The sequence below is a fragment of the Lipophrys pholis genome (genome assembly GCF_963383615.2).
Source record: "Lipophrys pholis genome assembly, chromosome: 5".
In the NCBI taxonomy this organism is placed as follows: Eukaryota; Metazoa; Chordata; class Actinopteri; order Blenniiformes; family Blenniidae; genus Lipophrys; species Lipophrys pholis.
The window spans coordinates 27,594,464-27,614,761 of record NC_137628.1 but is presented as its reverse complement, the minus strand read 5'-3'; the positions used below and the strand labels follow the sequence as shown (position 1 = coordinate 27,614,761).

The 20,298-nt window shown below is 42.3% G+C and overlaps 1 protein-coding gene across 1 annotated transcript in view; it reads right to left on the bottom strand.

The window, feature by feature from the left end:
- Window positions 1–20,298, bottom strand: part of grin2ab (glutamate receptor, ionotropic, N-methyl D-aspartate 2A, b) — a gene marked incomplete at both ends in the record, with an annotated part of 109,207 nt that overhangs the window by 11,392 nt on the left and 77,517 nt on the right. Inside the window, 9 exons of the mRNA XM_080464618.1 lie at window positions 1,117–1,242; window positions 2,977–3,130; window positions 5,027–5,195; window positions 11,517–11,719; window positions 11,800–11,914; window positions 17,050–17,255; window positions 19,357–19,456; window positions 19,558–19,692; window positions 19,809–19,975. Coding sequence (XP_080320744.1) covers window positions 1,117–1,242; window positions 2,977–3,130; window positions 5,027–5,195; window positions 11,517–11,719; window positions 11,800–11,914; window positions 17,050–17,255; window positions 19,357–19,456; window positions 19,558–19,692; window positions 19,809–19,975 — 1,375 coding nt within the window. The remainder of the gene's footprint in view (window positions 1–1,116; window positions 1,243–2,976; window positions 3,131–5,026; window positions 5,196–11,516; window positions 11,720–11,799; window positions 11,915–17,049; window positions 17,256–19,356; window positions 19,457–19,557; window positions 19,693–19,808; window positions 19,976–20,298) is intronic.

Below are 20,298 nucleotides of genomic sequence, written 5' to 3'. Positions count from 1 at the left end.
CAGTCATGTGCAAACAAAACTCAGGTTCCCTTGCAGCCGCCCAACGTTTACTGTCAGTATACCGACCTAATCTGGGCTAATCTAATGTTTGATTATATCCACCAAACAATACCTGAATAGGAAAGCAGTATACGATTTGCACTAAATTAAGAGATGCTGACTTCTATATTTTGAGCTGGTGACTTTTATATCCACAGTGACAAGAGAGTAAAATCACACAATGATCCAAACCGACTCCTGGCTGACTCTAAATCTGACTGTCGCACACAGATAAGTCCTGTTTTGTCAGGAAAAGTAGACGATTTTGTAAACGGGTCTGGTGATTTTGAAGAGGGCAATGCAACAGCACAGATCTTACATTGTAAAATAAAAAAATAAAAAATCTAAATACAGCATTAACCTGCAGTTCTTTTTAAAGTCAGCCAACCGTTTGTGTCAACCAAAAACGTCGCACTCATCACGGGTAAATATTTCATACAAGCCTACTTTAAATAATACAAACTATCCCTTTAAGGTACACACTTCAAAGAGCTAATAATCTACAGATGCTCAGAAAAATAAGCAAGTACCCAGGGAGCTTTCTGCCAGAAAGTTAATCATTTTACTTGCGCAACTTCTCTCAGGCACATTGTTTTCCCGAAAGTAGAAAGTGTGTGTTTATTAAAAACGAAGTTATATTGGCAAAAAAGAAGAAAAAAAAAAAAGTTTCCCATTGTTGGTATTCGTTGTTCAATCAGTGAAAAACAGTAAACCAAGCAAAATGTAAAGATTTATCGAACATCACTGAGAACTGCTGAAAGGAATGAAACACAGATTGGCCTTTAGTTTATTTAAAAGTTAAATGAAATCAAAATGTTATTTGGCGTGAACACAAAATAAATCACCCTTTCGCAGCCAGCAGGGCAGCTCCGGGTGCTGATTTTCGATTCCTCAGACTACAGTTTGGGTGACTTGCTTCAGGGGGGAAAATGCTAACGCTGAACATTACCTGAACTGTCTGAAGGCGGGGTAATGATAGGTCACTTCTTTTGCTTCGGGGGGAACTTGGATTTGAGCTTCTTGCTCCTGGGAGAAACAATTGGTGTGATATTCCCGACGACGTGCGTGTAAGTCTACCTTTGCCTTGGGCCAAGTTGCGGTTGAAGCCCAGCGGACTGACGAACTCAAAGAGGAAGACGGCGATGGCTGTGACGATGAGCAGCATCACAAACATCATCACCCAAACAGACGCACTGAAGGGCTCTGAGAGGAGGGAGAGGGAGATAAAAAAAAAAAGAAAAAAGAGGGAGAGAGAGAGAGAGTTTAAGAGGAATCGAGTATTTCAGACAGAGAGCGGAGGAGCAGGAGGCTCATAAAAAGTGAGGGGCAGAGAAAAGAAAGGGGAGACAGACTCATAGGAAATAAAGGAGGAATAGCAAAAAAAAACAAGAGGGACGAGGGGGGATAAAGCAAGGAAAACATGACAGAGAAGAAATAGAGAGAGGGGAGAAAGGGAGACAGACAGAGCGAGAGAGGAGGAGAGGGGGAGTTAGTCACAGAGAGTTTGACGGAGCACATTTCCATATTTCTCATTATTCCCTTGGATGAGAGCTGAGAGAGGGAGAGGCCTGGGGCGGGGGAGATGGTAGAGGGAAGGGGGGAGAGAAAAAGAGAGTGAGAGAGAGCGGCAGAAGAATCAAACTCCAAGTGATCTGATGTGTCCTGCTGTGGGGCGTGTGTGTGTGTGTGTGTGGGTGTGTGTGTGTGTGTGTGTGTGTGTGTGTGTGTGTGTGTGTGTGTGTGTGTGTGTGTGTGTGTGTGAAGGGTGGGGGGTGTCTGTGTGAGTCTGCATGTGTTTGGTATGTAGCAGGGCAGGAGTTCAGAGAGAGGGATGAGTGCCAGGGACGCTGAACCCAGACAAACTGTACACGTGTGTGTGTGTGTGTGTGTGTGTGTGTCACTGTATGTATAAGTATGTGACTGCCAGGGTTAGCCAACCCTGAGAGATTGTGCACTGAGGTGCCTCTAATATGAGTGCGAGAGATACTGAACCGTCACTGATACCCTGGCCCAGGCTCAAAACACACACACACACACACACACACACACACACACACACACACACACACACACACACACACACACACACACACACACACACACACACACACACACACACACACACACACACACACACACACACACACACACACACACACACACACACACAATCATACAATAAGCTCCAATACAAACACAGACGCTCAAAGCACTCACCCCTTAACATACTGTACATGCGGCCAAAGCACAGTCGCTCTGCGCACATCTTTGACTCGATACAGAAAAGTCTTGAAGTATCGGTGCGGGATCACACACACTTTCTTTTTCATTTCTTTTCTTCATCCGTGCACGCACGCATACTGACACATGGCTTGATACACAGGGACCAACACATGCATGGTCCAATACGTCCCCTCGCTTCCCGCCTCGCTCCAATGACAATACGAGACATTAGGCGAGCACAGATAAGCGCTTCAGTTTCAAGTCATCTGTACGACGGAAGGAGAGGACGAGAGGAGAGGAAAGAGGAGAACGGGAGGCGTGTATCGAGAGGGCTTTGTCTTTGATAAAACCAAACAACACACACACACACACACACACACACACACACACACACACACACACACACACACACACACACACACACACACACACACACACACACACACACACACACACACACACACACACACACACACACACACACACACACACACACACACACACACACACACAAGCAGCTGGCACGCTCCACTTCCCCTGCTCTAGTAGAAATATTAATGTGCTTAGGGTGTTGAGGCCCAGATAAAGTCAGAGTACAAGTGGAATTTGGCCAGCATATATTGTCTGAATAAAATATTCCATTTTATGTGCAGGATTCTGCTAATATGTCGGCACCTCCCACTTTGAGGGACACAAACAAAAAGATGGATTTACCGAGGAAGGCAGAAGGAGAGACAGTCCCGTTGCTACGTGACACCATGACGCTGATGCCAGTCTCCACAAAGGGCACGGAGAAGTCGATGACCTCTGACCTCTCCTCGTTGATGGTCAGCGATCCCACGGCCATCACTGCCTTCTTGTACACCACCTGGCAAGTGGAGAGAACCACGGTTAGATTTGGTGCACGACCCACACTGCAACCACGCACTGAAATAAATACAGTGAGCTCAGTAAATATTTCAACAGCATCATGTTATTTGGTTCATTCCTCCATTTTTCTTTCTTTTTTTTTGGGGGGGGGGGGGCGAAAGATCACAGCAGCTGAGGCTACAACGCAGAATGTCAGGCAGAGTTGGAGGGCATCCCCGACCATATCAGATGCAAAGTAAAAGCTCAACTGTCTTCTTCAGAGTGCCACCATTTCTGGATGTCTAAATGTATTCCGACAGATGGACATTGCGCTCATAAGGATGTCGTTTTTAGTATGTGGTAAAACGTTGTGTCTTTGGATCTAATTGTCTAAAGGCTTCCAGCGATCCGCTCTCATAAACATTCCCATGATCTATGGATCATATTGTCAAGATCCATTATCTGACGGTTCATGTTCAACCTTTGAGGGTTTTACTGTGACAGCACTTGGCTTTAATTTAATCCGTGACTGAATGGCTCATTTCTAGAAAAGATGAATGATAAAGATTGAGTAAGCCTCCAGCTATCCTGCCAATGAACCTGAACTCCCTGCATGGTGTCAAAAAGACCTTGCAGCCTCTGTGTTTTGAGCTCCGGTGATGGGGCGACACATTTTCAGATACTTGAGTCACTGTATGTGGATTTTATAGGAAAAAGCTGGCAGTGTTCCATATTTTTCATTTAACAAACCCCATGAAATGACTGTCCCTACAATGAACTGATCCCACTAATTATTCTGTTTGCGCGGCCAAAGCCTGATTTTCCTCTGTGCCCTTGGGCTTCATCATTGTCCAAAAACTATTAGAAAGGCATCAGTGTCCTTTCACGACAGTGAACACTGGCACTGTGGTTTATTTTCAGTCAATCCCACATGAACCACACTGCTGATGCAATTAGCGGTGCAACAAATGTACATAAATCCAACAAGACTTGAAGCTACTGAGTCTACTTTAGTAGTAGATAAGGCAGAGAAGCTGCAAAATGTTGGAAAACATTCAGCTTTATAATTTTGTTACATGTATAAAGTGTCAATGTAAGCCGATGTCACTGGATGAGCGTTGACTTCTTGTCCACGGTAATGAAACCAAAGTGAAAAAAAATATCAGTCTCCTGGGAATCTATCGCTCTTTCGTTCAGGACATTCAAATACAAAGATCTCTGATTTCTGTCTGACTTCGTGGTTCCCGAGCTGAGTTCCTATGATCCCTGCAACTCCTGAAGTTATAATTGGACCACTGATCTGAACCGTTTTCTGATTAATTTTACGTTTGACACTATGAGTGCACATTTATAGTGAAAATATGCAGTAAAAATGAAAGAACTTTGGCATAAAGACATGTGAAATACCTTTAAGTGGTTAAACATAAGAAAAGGCAACAACTTGTTATCACTGTAAGGCATTATTTGGAATTTTATTGCCAATTAAATTGTAATACATTTTGTAATTTATTGCTCTCTGGAACTGGTATTGGAACAACAATTGGAATACATTTAGGTATTTATTAACTGCATATAACAAGGTTAAATGTTGGAATGCTCATATCAAACATGAACAATTTATTAGAAAAAAAAAAAGAAGAAGTTTAACCAGTTTAAAGGCTGGGCTTTACAATGCTTTGAAAGCTCAGCTTGTAGAAGCTGATACCAGCTTGTGTAAGGGTCTTTTTATGTCTGCTCGTGCTATGTTTGTTGTAGCAGAGGTTTCCTAGAAGATGTCCCATTTAAAGGAAGTGCTTTTTCATACTGGACTGCGGGATGAACGGAGGAGCTGCATGAAGGACTGAGACATAATCGCCTCTAACTGTACATCATGCAAAACTACTCTAACCATAACAAAACAAAAAGAAGGCTGTACCTCTCCAACCATGCCATTCCAGACATTGTTGATCTTCTTCCCGTGCTTCCCATTGGTCACCAGGTAGAGGTCGTAAGTGAACTTCACGTTCCTGGCTATCTTCTTCAGGATGTCGATGCAGAAACCTTTGCAGCACTGTTTAATATAGGCCCCTCCAGAAGTGCTGTTACTGTAAAGTCACAAACACACATACGTGCACAAACACAATTAGACCACATCTTATTTTTACAGTACATCAGAGGACATTTCGGTGTTATGAGGTCGAATGTGTTCAGTGTGATTGCAACGGCGCAGACTGACTCCTCGCTCCACATCTGCTGGTTCCATCAAACTGTAAAACTAGAATTATGACAGTGCAGAGTAACCATAAATACTGCTAAAGGGCAGAGAGAGCTTGTACAGTGTGAGAAAGAGAGAGTGTGTGTGTGTGTGTGTGTGTTTGTGCACGAGTGAGTATGTGTGTTTCCCTCAGTGCCAGCAAACCAAACCAGATGAAAACACAGGGGTACTGAGCAGATGCTGCTGGGCTTTAAATAGAGCTCGGCTCTACAGAACAACCAACCCACATGATTAAAATATCAGCTGTCCTTTCCTCGTCTCTCTTCTGTGTCCTTTTCTCTCTCGCTCTCTGCCTCCGTCTCCTTGCTCCAGCCCGTAAGGAGCTACTCCTCCAAAACTCACCGCATACCTACACACAACGCAGCCGCACGTCAACGATGCAGAGAACGGAATCCGATGTTTACGTAAACTTTTCTGACAGCTGTCCCAGAAGACCCCGGAGCAGTGAACTCAACTGAATTGTTGGATCAAATGATTCTCATCATCTATTAAACCGTACCAGCAAAAGCATTTTCATTAAAACTTAATCCGACTCCCATGTCAGCCATCTTTGATAAGGCATGTATAGATCGGATCGGAACGGTAACTCTGTGACCTTTTTGCTTGCCATTTCAGCTGACTCCAATTCGAGAGAAAGTTTAGGAAGATCTAAGGAATTAGGGGATAGAGAAAGAGAGAGCAAAGAGATCGACTGTCAAAGACGTGAAACATCAAACACACAAAAGAGCTTTTATGAGCAGTCGGCTGGATCTATAGTGCAGCATGTGTGCATTTGTGTGCCCCAGGTGTTTTAATGCATACATACAATATATATTAGTTCTTCCCAGCTGAGCCCTCGCTATGTCCTTATGTCACTGCGTACACACACACACACACACACACACACACACACACACACACACACACACACACACACACACACACACACACACACACACACACACACACACACACACACACACACACACACACACACACACAGACACACACACACACGCACACACACGCACACACACACACACACGCACACATCTGTTTGATCCTGGCTGAACAGTTGTAACAACAAACAAATAAAATGGAAGTAGTGACTGAGTAAATGTAGCCTTTATGGACGGCTGGATGAACACACGTGGACACATGGATGGACAAACACAGCAACAGGAAATATGAACGACGGCCCAGAAACACATTAGTGACCCACTCAAGACTTGAACAGTCACAGCCGCTTCAGAGGAACGCTGAGACGCGGCGGGTCAGGCCACAAGCTCAACTTTCCACGGGAGGTGATTTAGTCATCTAATTGTCCCTGCCTCGCGTGGCTGATCCCGGCGCCTGTTGTGATGCATCTCTGTCCTGCCTGCCTGCCTGCGTTCTCTGTGGCCGTCTGAGACAAAGTCTTCTAATATAGCTCATTCTCTCCATTAAAGTAGCAAAATAAATCTTCAAAGAGAGTAATTACAGATGAGCGTTTTTCTTGCACCTCCCCTGTGGCTGGCGGTGATGGTCCTAACCTATCTTTATCCTCTGCTACCCTTCTCTAATGGCAGTCCTGAACAAATTTCATTTTCTGCTGTCTGCTTAAAATTGTCCGTGGCAACGATGCTGTCAGTCACAAGGAGACTGGTTTCAAAAGAACATGTTTTTTATTCCTAGTTGGACTGTAATCAACCAGAAGCACAATACAGAGAAGAAAGCCTGCAGCAGCTATTATTAATGTTTAGATATTAACAAACGGCTGCACATAGATGAATTCAGACAATAAATTGTAGAAATTAGCAAAAAGTAAATCGATTTCTTTAATAAACAAACAAACAAAAAACAAAAATTTTCTTTCTCTTACTGAGTGTCCATACATACAGTAGATAATTGGAGCGATGTCAAAGATACGAAGTGTAGCTTCTTTGAGAAAGTTTTTACTCTCACTGACGATTTGTGAAATATCTAGGAATTGTTTACACATTCAAGAAGACCTGCAACATATTTCAGCCTCTACAATAATGTCTTTTAAGTTCTTTCAAAGAGAAGAGCCCATTGTGGTGTTTGACGTGTTGCCGTTGAGTGGAGGCTCTAAAGCTTTCCGATGGGCTGTCATATATGTAGAAAACACCCTGAACCACTCAGAGATATAAAAACAATCCCAATCAGAAACTAAAATGTAAATAATACAAAGAATCATAGATATAATAAAGCTGCAGATTCGGAAAATTTAGTTAATTTGTAGCTAAATACATTTTCAATAATTAGACGCAAATGAGGATTTTTAAGCATTCAGCCCGTTGCTGCCTTGGAAAAAGTGAAATACATGCAGCCAGTTGGTGAGCGGTTAAGAGGAAAAAAAACCCCCAACAACTGCCTGTATGAATAAAATAATCACTCTGATGAAGTAGCACAGCAGAGAAAGTCTGAATTTGTGAAACATTTCCATTCCATTAGCTGATGCCGTTATCAAGAGTGCTGATAAAAGATAACGAACCATTTCTGAGATGCAAAGAAGATGCCAGATAAACGCGTGCTAAAAATAAGAAGGGAAGAATTTAGGTAAACAACTACGAGAGATGTTTTTCAAACAGCAGGTGCAGAGTGAGGAGAGTACAGGGAGTGAAGGTTTTCACAGTGAAGAGGCTTTCTTCCTTTTCATAATAGAAGACACGGGGTAATTCTGCCGTCCCGCCCGGAGTGGGAAGGACATTTCACTATTGGGGAGCAGCAGAAAGAGGAGTCAAGGCCAGGTGAAACGATGACGAAGGTGCCGCAGGGAGCCCAGAGCTAAGTGGCCGGTTGTAGCAGAACACAGAGCACAAGCTGGCGAGTACGGATAGACCGTAGCCTGCAGATATGGGCGCATGGCTCCCTGAGGAGCCTTGAATGCCAGAACCAGCATTCAGAATTTGATGTGAACAGCCACCGGCAGCCAGCAGGGAGGGGAGGGGGTGGGTGAAGAAGAACTTGGGGAGGTTGATGACAGGGCATGTTGCAGCACTCTAGAGGGTAGCTCTCGCTGCTGAACAGAATACTTTACGAGCCAGGTTTGGTGTGAGCAGTGGCCACTGAGAAGGGAAACGACAGAAGGTTGGGTTGCATTCCACATGCAGCATCTCTTTATGTTCTGCCTCCAGGCCGGGGTTTCACTTTTTGAAACGTGACACTCGAACTGAGCTGAAGTTGGACACAGATATGAGCCTGGTTGCTTCAGAGCTGACCAGAATGCTGGTTGTCACCACTGGTATGGAGACAAAAAACAGACTTTGAAGAGCTTTTTTAAGCTTCATGTGTTGGAGCTGCAACTGGTAAATCCCTGATTTGATCATCATTTCAATCTGTTAATCAGTTCACGGGTTTTCTGAAAGAACACAAAACACAATTCTCTCACACTTTAGAATATCTTAGCATCGATGCTCCTAAGATTCTACATTTGTTTCTTTTCAGCAAGTGTAGCACCTTCAGTTTCAGATTATTTTTGCAGATTAGATCATGTGGAGGTTAATCATCAAATCCACATTTCAAATAGCCAACATCATGCTTCTTCTGTTTACCACTCACTTCACACTTTTTCTCTTTGGTCACTGGAGCCACTTAAAGTATACCTATTTGGCCATAAATATAACTTGAGTTATTAAGCTGGTAAATGTTATTGTGGCAAAAACACAGAATCATTTATACTGGCAAATCCTCAATAAAAAAGAACCTTTGAACTTTCCATAGTCATTGTAGAATTTATAAATTCAAATCAATCATTTAAAGCATTTATAGCAGTAGTTGGTTCTCTGAACAAGTCCTAAAGACAATTTTTTTTTAAGGGGTTATATAATGCAAAAATCCACTGTCCAATGGTTTTCTCCTGGAATGAAGTGAAGAAAGTCTGTCCCCTCTCTCCCTGGCTAGTTTCAGTTTTAAAAAGTGTGTTGCTCCAACCAGCCAATCAGAAATCAAACCCTATATAGTGTCATCGGGGGTTTAGCCAATCCGAATCAAGGTAGGCCCTCCATGTGACTCCTCCCACAATTAGGGAGCTCTGCTCTGGCACATAGCACCACGAGAGGAAGTGCTTTCTCCTCTTCCCAAGATGGGCATGTGTGGGCGGAGCCAGTCCAGCTCACACAGACACAGCAGATTCTGAATGCAGCTCCTATGAGCCAATATTCAAATAGAGGAAAATCAAGGAAAAGCTGGATTTGGGGCAATAAACTTTGAATGCAACACTGGACCAATGAGATCCTTGTGAAAGTGTTGAAAAGCTGCATAATATGACCCCTTTAAGAAGCAAGCCGTATTATCTCCTATACTTGATAAAATTTCTGGTCAAATACATAATCGTGTCAGAAAACATTTCTCAATTAACTGTAAATGAACAGTTCCTCCCCCTCAAAGTCATTTTTCAAGAATCATCTGCATGAAAGAAATGACCTCAAGCAATTAGAGAATTAAACGGCATCTTCCTTTTGAAAGGGAACATAAACTACATCTTAGTTTTACTGCATCAATGATCTTACTGGGACACTTTGTTTTTTATGTCATTGTGCCTGGAATGAAAATGCTAATATGGTATCATTGTTATTGTGGATCAGCGTTTTTTGCATTTAACAAGGTTGTGTAATGTCTCCGGAGTCTGGGGACCAAGGGACAACTAGCTGCCGCTGCAGCGAAAAGTGACTGAGATTCAAATAATAATAAATCATTAAAAAAATAAAAATAAACAAAGAGGGACGCTTGACATTGCACAACTTATACAACACATAAATGTTTTTTCAAAGCAGACTATTATTGAAATGGGATAGGAGAACGGAGAACATTCATGAGAAGAATCTCAACACGCATAAATAATGTGCATTACAGGGGAAAACAATGAGCAACATTACTAATTGGTAAATGCAATATTTTCAAAGTGCAACACGCTCATAACATCTCAAATATAAAACAAAATCACATTGAACTAATGGTACAATAAAAACACAGCGAGCCTCACTTGTATTAACAGTAGAAGATGGAACAAAAATCAAGACAGATTGGCATTAGTGAGCTGACAGCAACAGAAAGCAATTAATTATTAATGCTGACAGAACTGATTACCCATGAACCAAATGAGAACTACTCTTGTCTGCGTCTCTCCAAACAGAGGAGTTTTACACTTGTACAACACCCACTAAGAACACAACTGCAGCTACCCGTAAGTGGATCCTCGAGGTGTAGAGCAAGTATCCTCCCCCTGTACAGCTGTAACATGCACCATTGAAGGTGGTGAGCTCAGTGTTGAACGCATGTAGCGAGATACAAGCTACAAACATTTGGATTTGGGTTTGGAGAACAAACAAATGTTGAGTCATGGTAGTTACATAAAGTGAAAAGTGAGTGGGCCCAACATAGATCCTTGTATAAGACAGAAAGAAGAGTGAAGGGCATCAGATTGACAATTTTGCTGTCAGACGGAATGAGGCTGCTTATACACGTGGGATTATCATTCAACAAAGAATTTAAATTTTTTTAAAAAGTAAATACGTGGAGATTACAGAGGACCTAAATGAGGGTGTGAAAGGCCTTCCTGGGGTTAAGAATCCTTTTAGCTCATACGTTATTAAAAAGAGATTCAAGTCATTTTAAAAACGTATCAGTGCATGTGACAGCTCTTTCAACGCCTGACGTTTAGGTCATGCGAACCTTTCTGCGATAGTAAATTTGCAGCTGTCAAATGGCTTCTGAATTCATTTGACCAGTGAGTTGACACAGGTGAACATCACAGGGAAGGGAAGCCTTTGTGTCTTTGACATTACATATGCACTTGTAACTGAAAAAAGAGCGTATCCTCCATCCAGAATAAGGTTTTCTCTATTTTCCTGCTTGTAGATCAGTGGAAGTGTGTCAGAGTAGAAATAATTATTATGTAGCTTTGTTAAGGATATTAACACTAATAACGCACATAAATACCGACTAACAAACTTCTGTAGGTGGTAACAGAAATACTTTTACAATAATAATACAATTATTTTTATATATATTTGTGTTAATAACATTGTAAATATGTTTGAACATGCTTGTCCATCAGATACATAGTGACTTTCAAAAGTTAATTGAATTCATTGTCCTTTCCAACTACAGACCTGAAGCCATTGTTTGTATATATCTAACCAGGATGTGTTTGAAGACGGTGTGCACTCACTCTTTGACATGCTTGCGGCACGGGACAGAGTTTCTCATACAGGTGCCAGTGAGGATGTCCACATTGTCAACAATGACGAAAGGCTTCTCCTCGAGAGTGACGATGGAGAGGTGGTTTTCATCTGCATCTTCGTCCCCGTAGGAATTGTACCTCGGCCACACTGGGAACATAAGCGACAGCGTCCCATTCTCCCAGCGGCCCATCTGTACGTGTGTAAACACAGAAAATCAGCCACAATCACAATCCTTTTGAGATTCCTCACTCGTTTGCCCAAATCTGTTACCTTCTCCCACTTCCTTTCGCTGTTCAGCACGATGACAACTAATTTGGGGTTGGCCTGGTAACCATCTGGGGTAAAGGACAAATCTCGGCCATCGTTCCACACGTGCATCATATGTCTGAAACACAAGGGACAAGAAAAAGTGGGAAGCTGTTGTTTTGCATCTGTTCGTGTTTGCATGTGTGCGCAAGAGCAGCTACATTTGAAACAACAAGTTAAGCACTCTGTAATCACTGGAAGAGTATCCACTTCAAATAAATGCTGTCTTCACCCACAGTGTGTACATGCATCCCTACGTGTGTGTGCGCAACTATTTGTGTGTAGGAGGGAAAGAGTCAGAGGCCACATATCTCACCCATCAACATTCTGCATTGATTTCTCCACAGATATACGCCTGAGAGACAAGTCACTGGTGCAACAAGGCTGCCCTCACTCTGTTACTCACTAAAGCTATCCTGCATACGCAAACAGATCCTTTACTGAAACATTTACACACTCACTAAAGTGAGGCAGTAGAGACGAGTAAATGAGCCAGTATCGCATGCAGTGATATGGGATTAGAAATACACTCCACTCCAGTAAAACAATTTTCAGAAGGCGAGGGTGTTCTGAGTGTTAAGACTGACATAATAGCATGAATTCCCTTTGGGAGGGGGCAAGGGGTGGGGGGAGGGGATGTCTAAGGAAGTTTAATGGAAAAAAAAAAAATCACAGGAGGGACCGCAGCTGCACGAAAAAGACAACACTTTTTCATCGATGCCTTGTGCTCTGTTTTATTAGAAATGGTTGGATTCATTTTGACACCGTGTCAAACACTGTTTATCGGATGATGTTATGCAGCTGAAATAAGATCTGACAGCAAGAGAATATTTCAAAAGCCAAAAATCTAATTTAGATAGATGCAAAGACCATTATCCCTCCATCCATCCATCCAGTTGGAGTCCTAAGGCTTGTTGGACATTCTGCATACAGTCCTGAACACCGTTATTGGCACCCATGAAGTTTCAGTCAATAACAAGAAATATAATGTGAAAAAAACTTAATCACCTGAAAACCTTTTTTTTTTTCTATTGAGAACTTGTCTTTCATACAAAGGAGCAAATAACAAACAGTAATTCTAAACTATAAATAATGGTAGTAAATTTTTTTTTTTAAAACGTTTAAGCTTGCTGTGTATGCAAACGCATCATAACTCACCTGTGGGACATCAAAAATGAGAATTACATGTGATAAATTGTCTTTTCCCATGTGACGTGAATCAGCCAATGAATGAGGACTTTAGAACTCCACCTGTATTTATTGTTTCCTTCTGCAAGCCACTATGTAAAACCACGTCTAAAGACCTTGCTATCACGGTTGGAGTAATTAATAAGGAGTTTGCTAAGCGTGGAACTGTCAAATTTCCCTGGATGTGAGTGGATGAGAATAGTTGATGAGAGAAGTCGTCGAAGGTTGGTGGAAAAAAACACCCAAAAACCTGAAGGGCAAACCTGGAACAGTCTGGGGTCTTAATTTCAACAAGAACAGGGCTTTACGGGTGAAGGCCAAGGAAAACACCATCGCTGATTAAAGGACATCAAAAGGAATGGCTGATCTGTGCCAGAGAGTACCTGGACAAAATGCAATCCTTCTGGGAAAATGTTCTGTGGGCAGATTAAACAGAAATTTTACTTTATGTCAATGCACACCAACATTTTGTTTACAGATGGCCCAATGAAGCCTTCGAGGGAATCTGCCATTGGGGAAAAGAGTCTGAACTAATTGCAAAAGGGTGCGTAACCAAGTATTAAAGAAGGGTGCAGCACAAGCCAGGTTTCCTGTTTCTTCTTTGGAATCACAATATGCAAGTCTATTTATTTCTGAAGAAAAATTACGGGGTGCCAAGAATGGTGAGCAGGATTGTAGTTTCCCTGGAGAGGCACAGTTTATCTACAGAGTACTCCGGTATCCTCCCAAGAGTCCATGAACATGCCATAAACACGCATTGGAGATAAACTGGTGGCCATAAATTGTCTGTCGGTGTGAATGTGAGTGTGAAGTGTGTGTCACTCAGTGTACTCCGTACGTATTCATCTGAGCTCCAGCATCCCTGATTGTGATAAAGTGCTATTGAAGATGGATGGATGTAAAGTTAACCTAACATGCACATCTTTGAATTGTGAAAGGAAGCCGAGCTTGAAGCTGAATCTCAGAGGAGAACTGTCTTTGTTGACGCTAACATGGAACAACTTACCTCTGTAATTAGATCGGCTGCTTCACTGTCAGTTTTTAAAACTATTCTTAAAACCCATTATTACACCTTGGCTTTCAACCCAGCATGCGACTTTGCTTTTGATTTTATTTTTTAATGTTTTTACCGTTGTTTGTTTTAGCTGTGGTTGTTTTCAAAGTGCTATTGAAATGATCTTGGGTTGAGTTGAGCAGCACAGATGAACCAGCAATATTTGTGCAAATGAAGACAGAGCAAACCACTGCTGCACCCAACTAATACTTTATCATTTACTTAAAGGTGCAACAAGTTGCAGATTCAAATTAATATTCTGAAAGTAAGAGCAGAGTTTTGATTATAAGATGTGCTGAAGGAGTCGCGCATAAATGCAAGTATTGCAACATGAAGTCACGGCGCATGTAGGGCTTGATTACAGGCCTGTTTAGCATGCACCCCGGAGGTGAAACCTCTGGTAGTTACACTGCGCTTCAAACAGGTGGGGTTTTTACTTTCTGCAGGCGATGTAATGGATTCAACACACATGATTATTGTTGTTGGACTTTGGATTACAAAGAGCTACATTAATCATCTGATTTGTACGTAGACTGGGAAACGCGGGCTTGAGCTGTTTCAAAGCAGCGAGGAGATAGTAAATAAAAGGTCCCTGTTTCCCTCGCATGCAGGCACTGCAGAAATACCAAACAGCCCTGCTGTGGGCATACCTTCTCTCTCTCTCAGCAAACACACATAATTAAATATAAACCTGCAAAGTTACACATAGGCGACATTTCTGTGCTCTATCGTTGAACCTGCCTTTGTCATAGATCACAGTGGTTCTTACTATTAGTGGCACGTCAGGGCAAATATACACTTTTGCGTTTGAAAAATCTTCACGGCGTAGCAGGTGATGCCCTTGTCACAGTGCATTGCTTCGGCTGACTACATACAGCGGAAACACTGTTGCGGTCTATTCTGGGAAACTGCTGTCTCCTCCTATTTCAGGTTTGTTACTGTTTTTAGAAAAAAACAAAAAAAAACAACTTTTTGATCTAAATGGATGAGGCTGGCATGTTTTTGCGACATGTAGAATTTGCAGAAAATTATTTTATATCACTCCATGTTGACATGAATATGTAGAGACGTCATGGTATTATGTGATCCCAAGTGACTTTTAAATAAACAGCTCCATCATCGAGGGGTTTGGTGAGCTGGGAATAACCGTCGTCAAAATTATTTACATTTGTTTGAAATTCAGTAAAGTTTTCACTGTGAGTTGCAACATACAATTATCCTCTGACAGTCTGATCCTGCAACTACAGCAGAGCGTTTCTCTCACAGCTATTAGCCTAATAACTCGAATGGCCATTGTGTGGCCACTTTTCTTAATGTTTGACTGAAGAAAAGAAGGAAAGGCTTTTTCCAAATTCTGTATGATGGCAAGGAGCATCTTTTCAAAGAAAAAGTGACAGCTTGGGGGGGTTTGCATGGTACACTGGTTCCATCAAAAAGAATAACCTTTTGAATTTTTCTACAAGGACAAACCTTAGTCAAAAACCTGCACTGTTGTGGAGAGCAAACATGCTGAACTTGAGTTAGAGATATTAATTCCCGTCAGGCAAGAATGGCAGGGAGTTCGATGGGTTTGATCCAGTCTTTTAAATGCCAGATTATGTTGTCCCGTTCCTCTCCACCTCACACTGTTTATATGCACACTGCGGCAAGATTGTATCTAGACTAATGTATGCAGAATTCTGATCACAGCCCCACCACTTCCCATATCAGGGTTGGGAAATCCAACCTGTCAGTTTATTATCACAAAAAATTGGCTGCATTTGTTTTGACAAAAATGCAAATTCCATCTAATAAGTTAGCGAGACAAACAAGGTACCTCTGACAGAGAGAATAAAGACTGCTCAGAAAAAAAGGTTTAAGTTACAATCGAGCTTTGAGTTATATTGGATCAACCTGTCAACAACAGCAGCATTGCATACACTTTGATATATATCCTAATGGGCGAATAAGAGAGAAAAATGGGATTATAACACCATAATGGTGAAAATCACAGTGTGGCTCTCATTCTAATGAGGCAGCTCATAAGTCATCTCCGATGAGCAGAGCCTAGCAACATGACCTTCATGTTTTTAGTTAGTTTTATTTAGACTTCTGAATTCATAACCATAATTTAGCCACTGTGTGCCTCATATGCAAAATGCAGCCACATTATTGCAGCAGGAAAGAAAAAAACTAAAAACTCTGCGACAGTCCTGAAGCTCTACATTTCCATCTGTGGATGTTCAGCTCGTATCTGCATGCACAGGCCCCTTTGTCCTCCCTTCTTGTTTGAAGGAATTGACTATATCCCCATCACAGGGACTTCACAGAAGGCTACATATGCTTGCATGTGTGCACGTCGACACACACACACATACCTACTAACATATATGTGCCACCCACAGAGCCACGTAAGAAGAAAGCTAGAGCAAGCGAGAACAAAGCTCATAAATTCTACTTTAATCCTGACTTAATGACAGTGAGTCCGGGCGTGATGCGAGGCGAGGCGCACGCGCAGCCCCAACTCACGCTGGGGCGCAAGTTAACGCGGAGCCGCGGTGGGTTGACTGACGTTCACTCCTTTGTCTCTCTGCCGAGGAGGCGCCGAGCGCTCACACAACAAGCAGCCGTGTACATAACAGCTAACACTGTTCAATGTCATTAGAAAGCACAGTGTTTAACTCTGCTGTCATCTCTGCGCGCTCCCTCCTCTCTCCTTCCTCCACCTCTCTCTCTCTCTCATTAGTACGTTTAAAAAAAAAGTGTTATGTAAGCCTGCTGTACACTCACCTACAAAGGCAAACAGTTATGCAAGTCCCTAGACCTTGATCTTTTTGCACTCATCACACACACACACACACACACACACACACACACACACACACACACACACACACACACACACACACACACACACACACACACACACACACACACACACACACACACACACACACACACACACACACACACACACACACACACACACAAACCTGCGCAGGGCACTAGGTGGGAGCTTCCCCGGGCTCCTGTCTGACGGTGTGCTGTAGCAGCTGCTCTGGGCCTCCGGCAGCTCCCCTTTCTCCCGCAGCATGGCGGTGGCTGCAGAGGAAATGATGCCCACCCCGTCCCGCACCCGCGTCTCCAGCGGGTACTCCCAGTCGTCATAGGACACAGAGATCATTCCCAAGGGAAACACCTGAGAGGGAGGAGAGAAGAGACCTCAGAAGTGCCACGCGCCGCCTGCGAGATTCAATTTGACTTCAATTCGACAGTTATTCCCCCAATTTTAAACATCCATATGCATCTCTCAGAGGTGTCAAGCAGATGATTTATTGGATCCGAGTGCCATCCCTGAAATATTTCATAACTGGCTATTAAACAAGTGTGAACAGACTGTATGTCCATAAACGGAATTGCTTGCTCAGGTGTCGCCAACATCTTGCCACTGCCATAATAGAAAAAAAATAAAAAAATAAAAAAAATAAAAAATCTGACAAACTAAACGGCTGAAAGTTTATCTCTGCCAGACGGATTCAGCAAACATCAAAAAGTGCCGGTGAGGTAATCTGTCAGTCAATGTGACAATACTTTGTTTTTACATTTCCCTTTGACACAAGCAGCAGAATTCAATCTGTTCTCTCAAAGAAAGACGAGAGGCATAAAATCTACCACAACAGGAACATTCAAGTCAAGGAAATGATGGAGAAAACAGACGAAACAAACATTCAGGAGGCTTTTGTAAAAAGTAAGCAAACAATAGATTTAATGCTACGAGAAAAACAGTTGAGCTGATTGTATTTTGAATTCAGTAGTTGCAAATTTCTATGCTATTTGTGTTACATGTGACATTTCCACATAAGTGAATGTACCGTATAAGAGCAAATATTGATAAGCACATGGAGAATGAAAGTATACAAAAAAAGATATGCTATGACTTATAGTTGGGCGGAAACAGTCATTCATTGCAGAATCGTAATTTAACAAAATATTGACATTTCTGCTCGAGAAAATGAGAAGATTCATGTCACTTTCTGCTCCGTCGAATAAATGTGAGATGAGAGCCCAAAAACTGTCAGCGGAGCTTAGTGTGAAATAAAGGCCCATTTTAAAAGTGATCAAGATCATAAATGAACAGTTCAGAGCTAATTCGTCCAATCTGCTCCATAAAACAGAGCAGGTAGAAAAACCATATTGCAGCGTTCAAAGGGTTTGTGTGCCAAACTGTTTCTTGGCTGGAGGCGCTGACTTTGTGGAGTCTTGCTGTCATTTGGAGGTTGTCGACAAACACATGGACACAAAAAAAATCAATCCAGCACTGAAGGGAACATTTGTAAAGATATTTTTTGAAGTGCTTTTAATTGAATGATCATTTTATGTGATCCTACATTGTGGTTCCACTGCACCGTAGAGCAGAGGTAATTTACACACCTTCTACCATATTATGCTTTGTTTGACTTTTTCCATTTCATAATTGGCAACAGAGGACAAAATCACACAAGCTCTGACTAATTATCAAACAAGCATGTTTTGTTAAGGTTTTCTATCTTCTGACTGTTTAGGAACTCTGAGCAGTCAAACTGGGAAATTCCCACTGGGAAAGTTTTCTTTTTGGGGGAGCTCCCATAAGCAGGGCTGAAGTCATTGATCATGGTGGTGGTTTTAGTAAAACAGTTCACTCTGTACATAAACCAGAAGAACGCCTCCCACCACTTCAGTGTATTAGATTTGCTGTTAGGAGCTACATAGGGACTTATAGAAAGAATTAACAGCTGATAGAAAGAAGTGGCCATGGATGCCTGGAAATGGAACCTTCCCAACGGGTTACTATCCCATTTTGCATTCATATTAATATAGCAACACCTCAATTAAATTGATATCTATTTTTTATTATCTAATATAATATGTACTATAATAATGTGATTAATATTTACCTGAATTTAACATGTATTTGCTTATACTTCAGTGCGATTTTCATGGATTTACTGTACTGGCACAGGGTCTGAATGACTCTTAAACCACTGGTGGTGCTGTTTGACAGACTGTCTTTATCTTTTGTACAAAATGAACCAGGTTTTAATTAAAAGATATGAGATCTCTACTTTTTCCTCATCTATTTTCCCCCGAAGCCTGGCTCTCTATCCAATAATGGAGATGTTTCCCCGTGAGCGGTGCGGAAAAAATACGAGGACTTCATGACAGGTAATAGAGGAGCTGCACCAGCCTGGACTGAAAACCCTGCTTGTTTTGTCAAATCAGTCAGAAGTGGCCACCTGTTAGTACATATGGGGCTACAATACCTCAGGGGTAAAGTCTGGGTTGCCAGTAGTGAGACTGGACACGATCCAGATGTAACCGGCTCCTATCAGACCCAAGGACCGAGCTTCCTCCAGTATGTACCTGTCAAAGGGACGAGGCAGAGCCACCGGTAAAGTCTGTCAGAGTGACAAAGAGGCAGACGTGGCACAGAAAAAAAAATAAAAAATAAAAAAAACACTCACATAGCCTCATCCTTGGAGCAGTACAGCAGTATAACAGGGCTCTGAATCCTCTTGAGAGCAATGTGTGATTTAGAGTTTGGGTCGCCATCCACAGCATCGAGAGTCACAACACTCTGCATGTCCCAGCGCACAAAGCTGCAACGACACGCCATGAAACAATACACGGTATTTAATCTTGTCAGCGGCTGTAAATTAAGGTTAAGGATGAAAGTGTGCATGGATAAGTGTGTGTGGGACTTTGTATGCATTACCTGTGATCCACTGTTACCCTCAGCGTGCTGATGAAGTCCTGGTACCCGGGGAACTTGGAAGTGACGATAGAAAAAACGTGCCAGTCGTACTCCTCCATGATAGCGAGCATGAGCAGAGCCTCTTGCTGCAGGGCCGCGCCAAACTGGAAGAACGTGGACTTTTCATCCTGCAGCCACACACAAGACAGCAGCGGAGACGGTCAGCAGATTTTTCTCAAGGAACTGAATTAATTGCTGAAAGCATAAAAAATAAGAAAAAAAGTAAAACAAGAGCTGGAGTCCGTGCGACCAAACCAAGCTCAGAAAATGTGATAGAATAAGAACTTTCTTTTTTTTCAATTTTGCAATCAGTGAGACAGAGCGGGAGAGGAGGCGAGATAAGAGAGAGTGTAAGTGCTGGAGGAACGACAGGCAGAGAGGGGAAAATGAGAAAGAGAGGAAGAGATACTGAGAGAGGAAGAGATACTGAGAGAGGAAGATTCAGTCAACA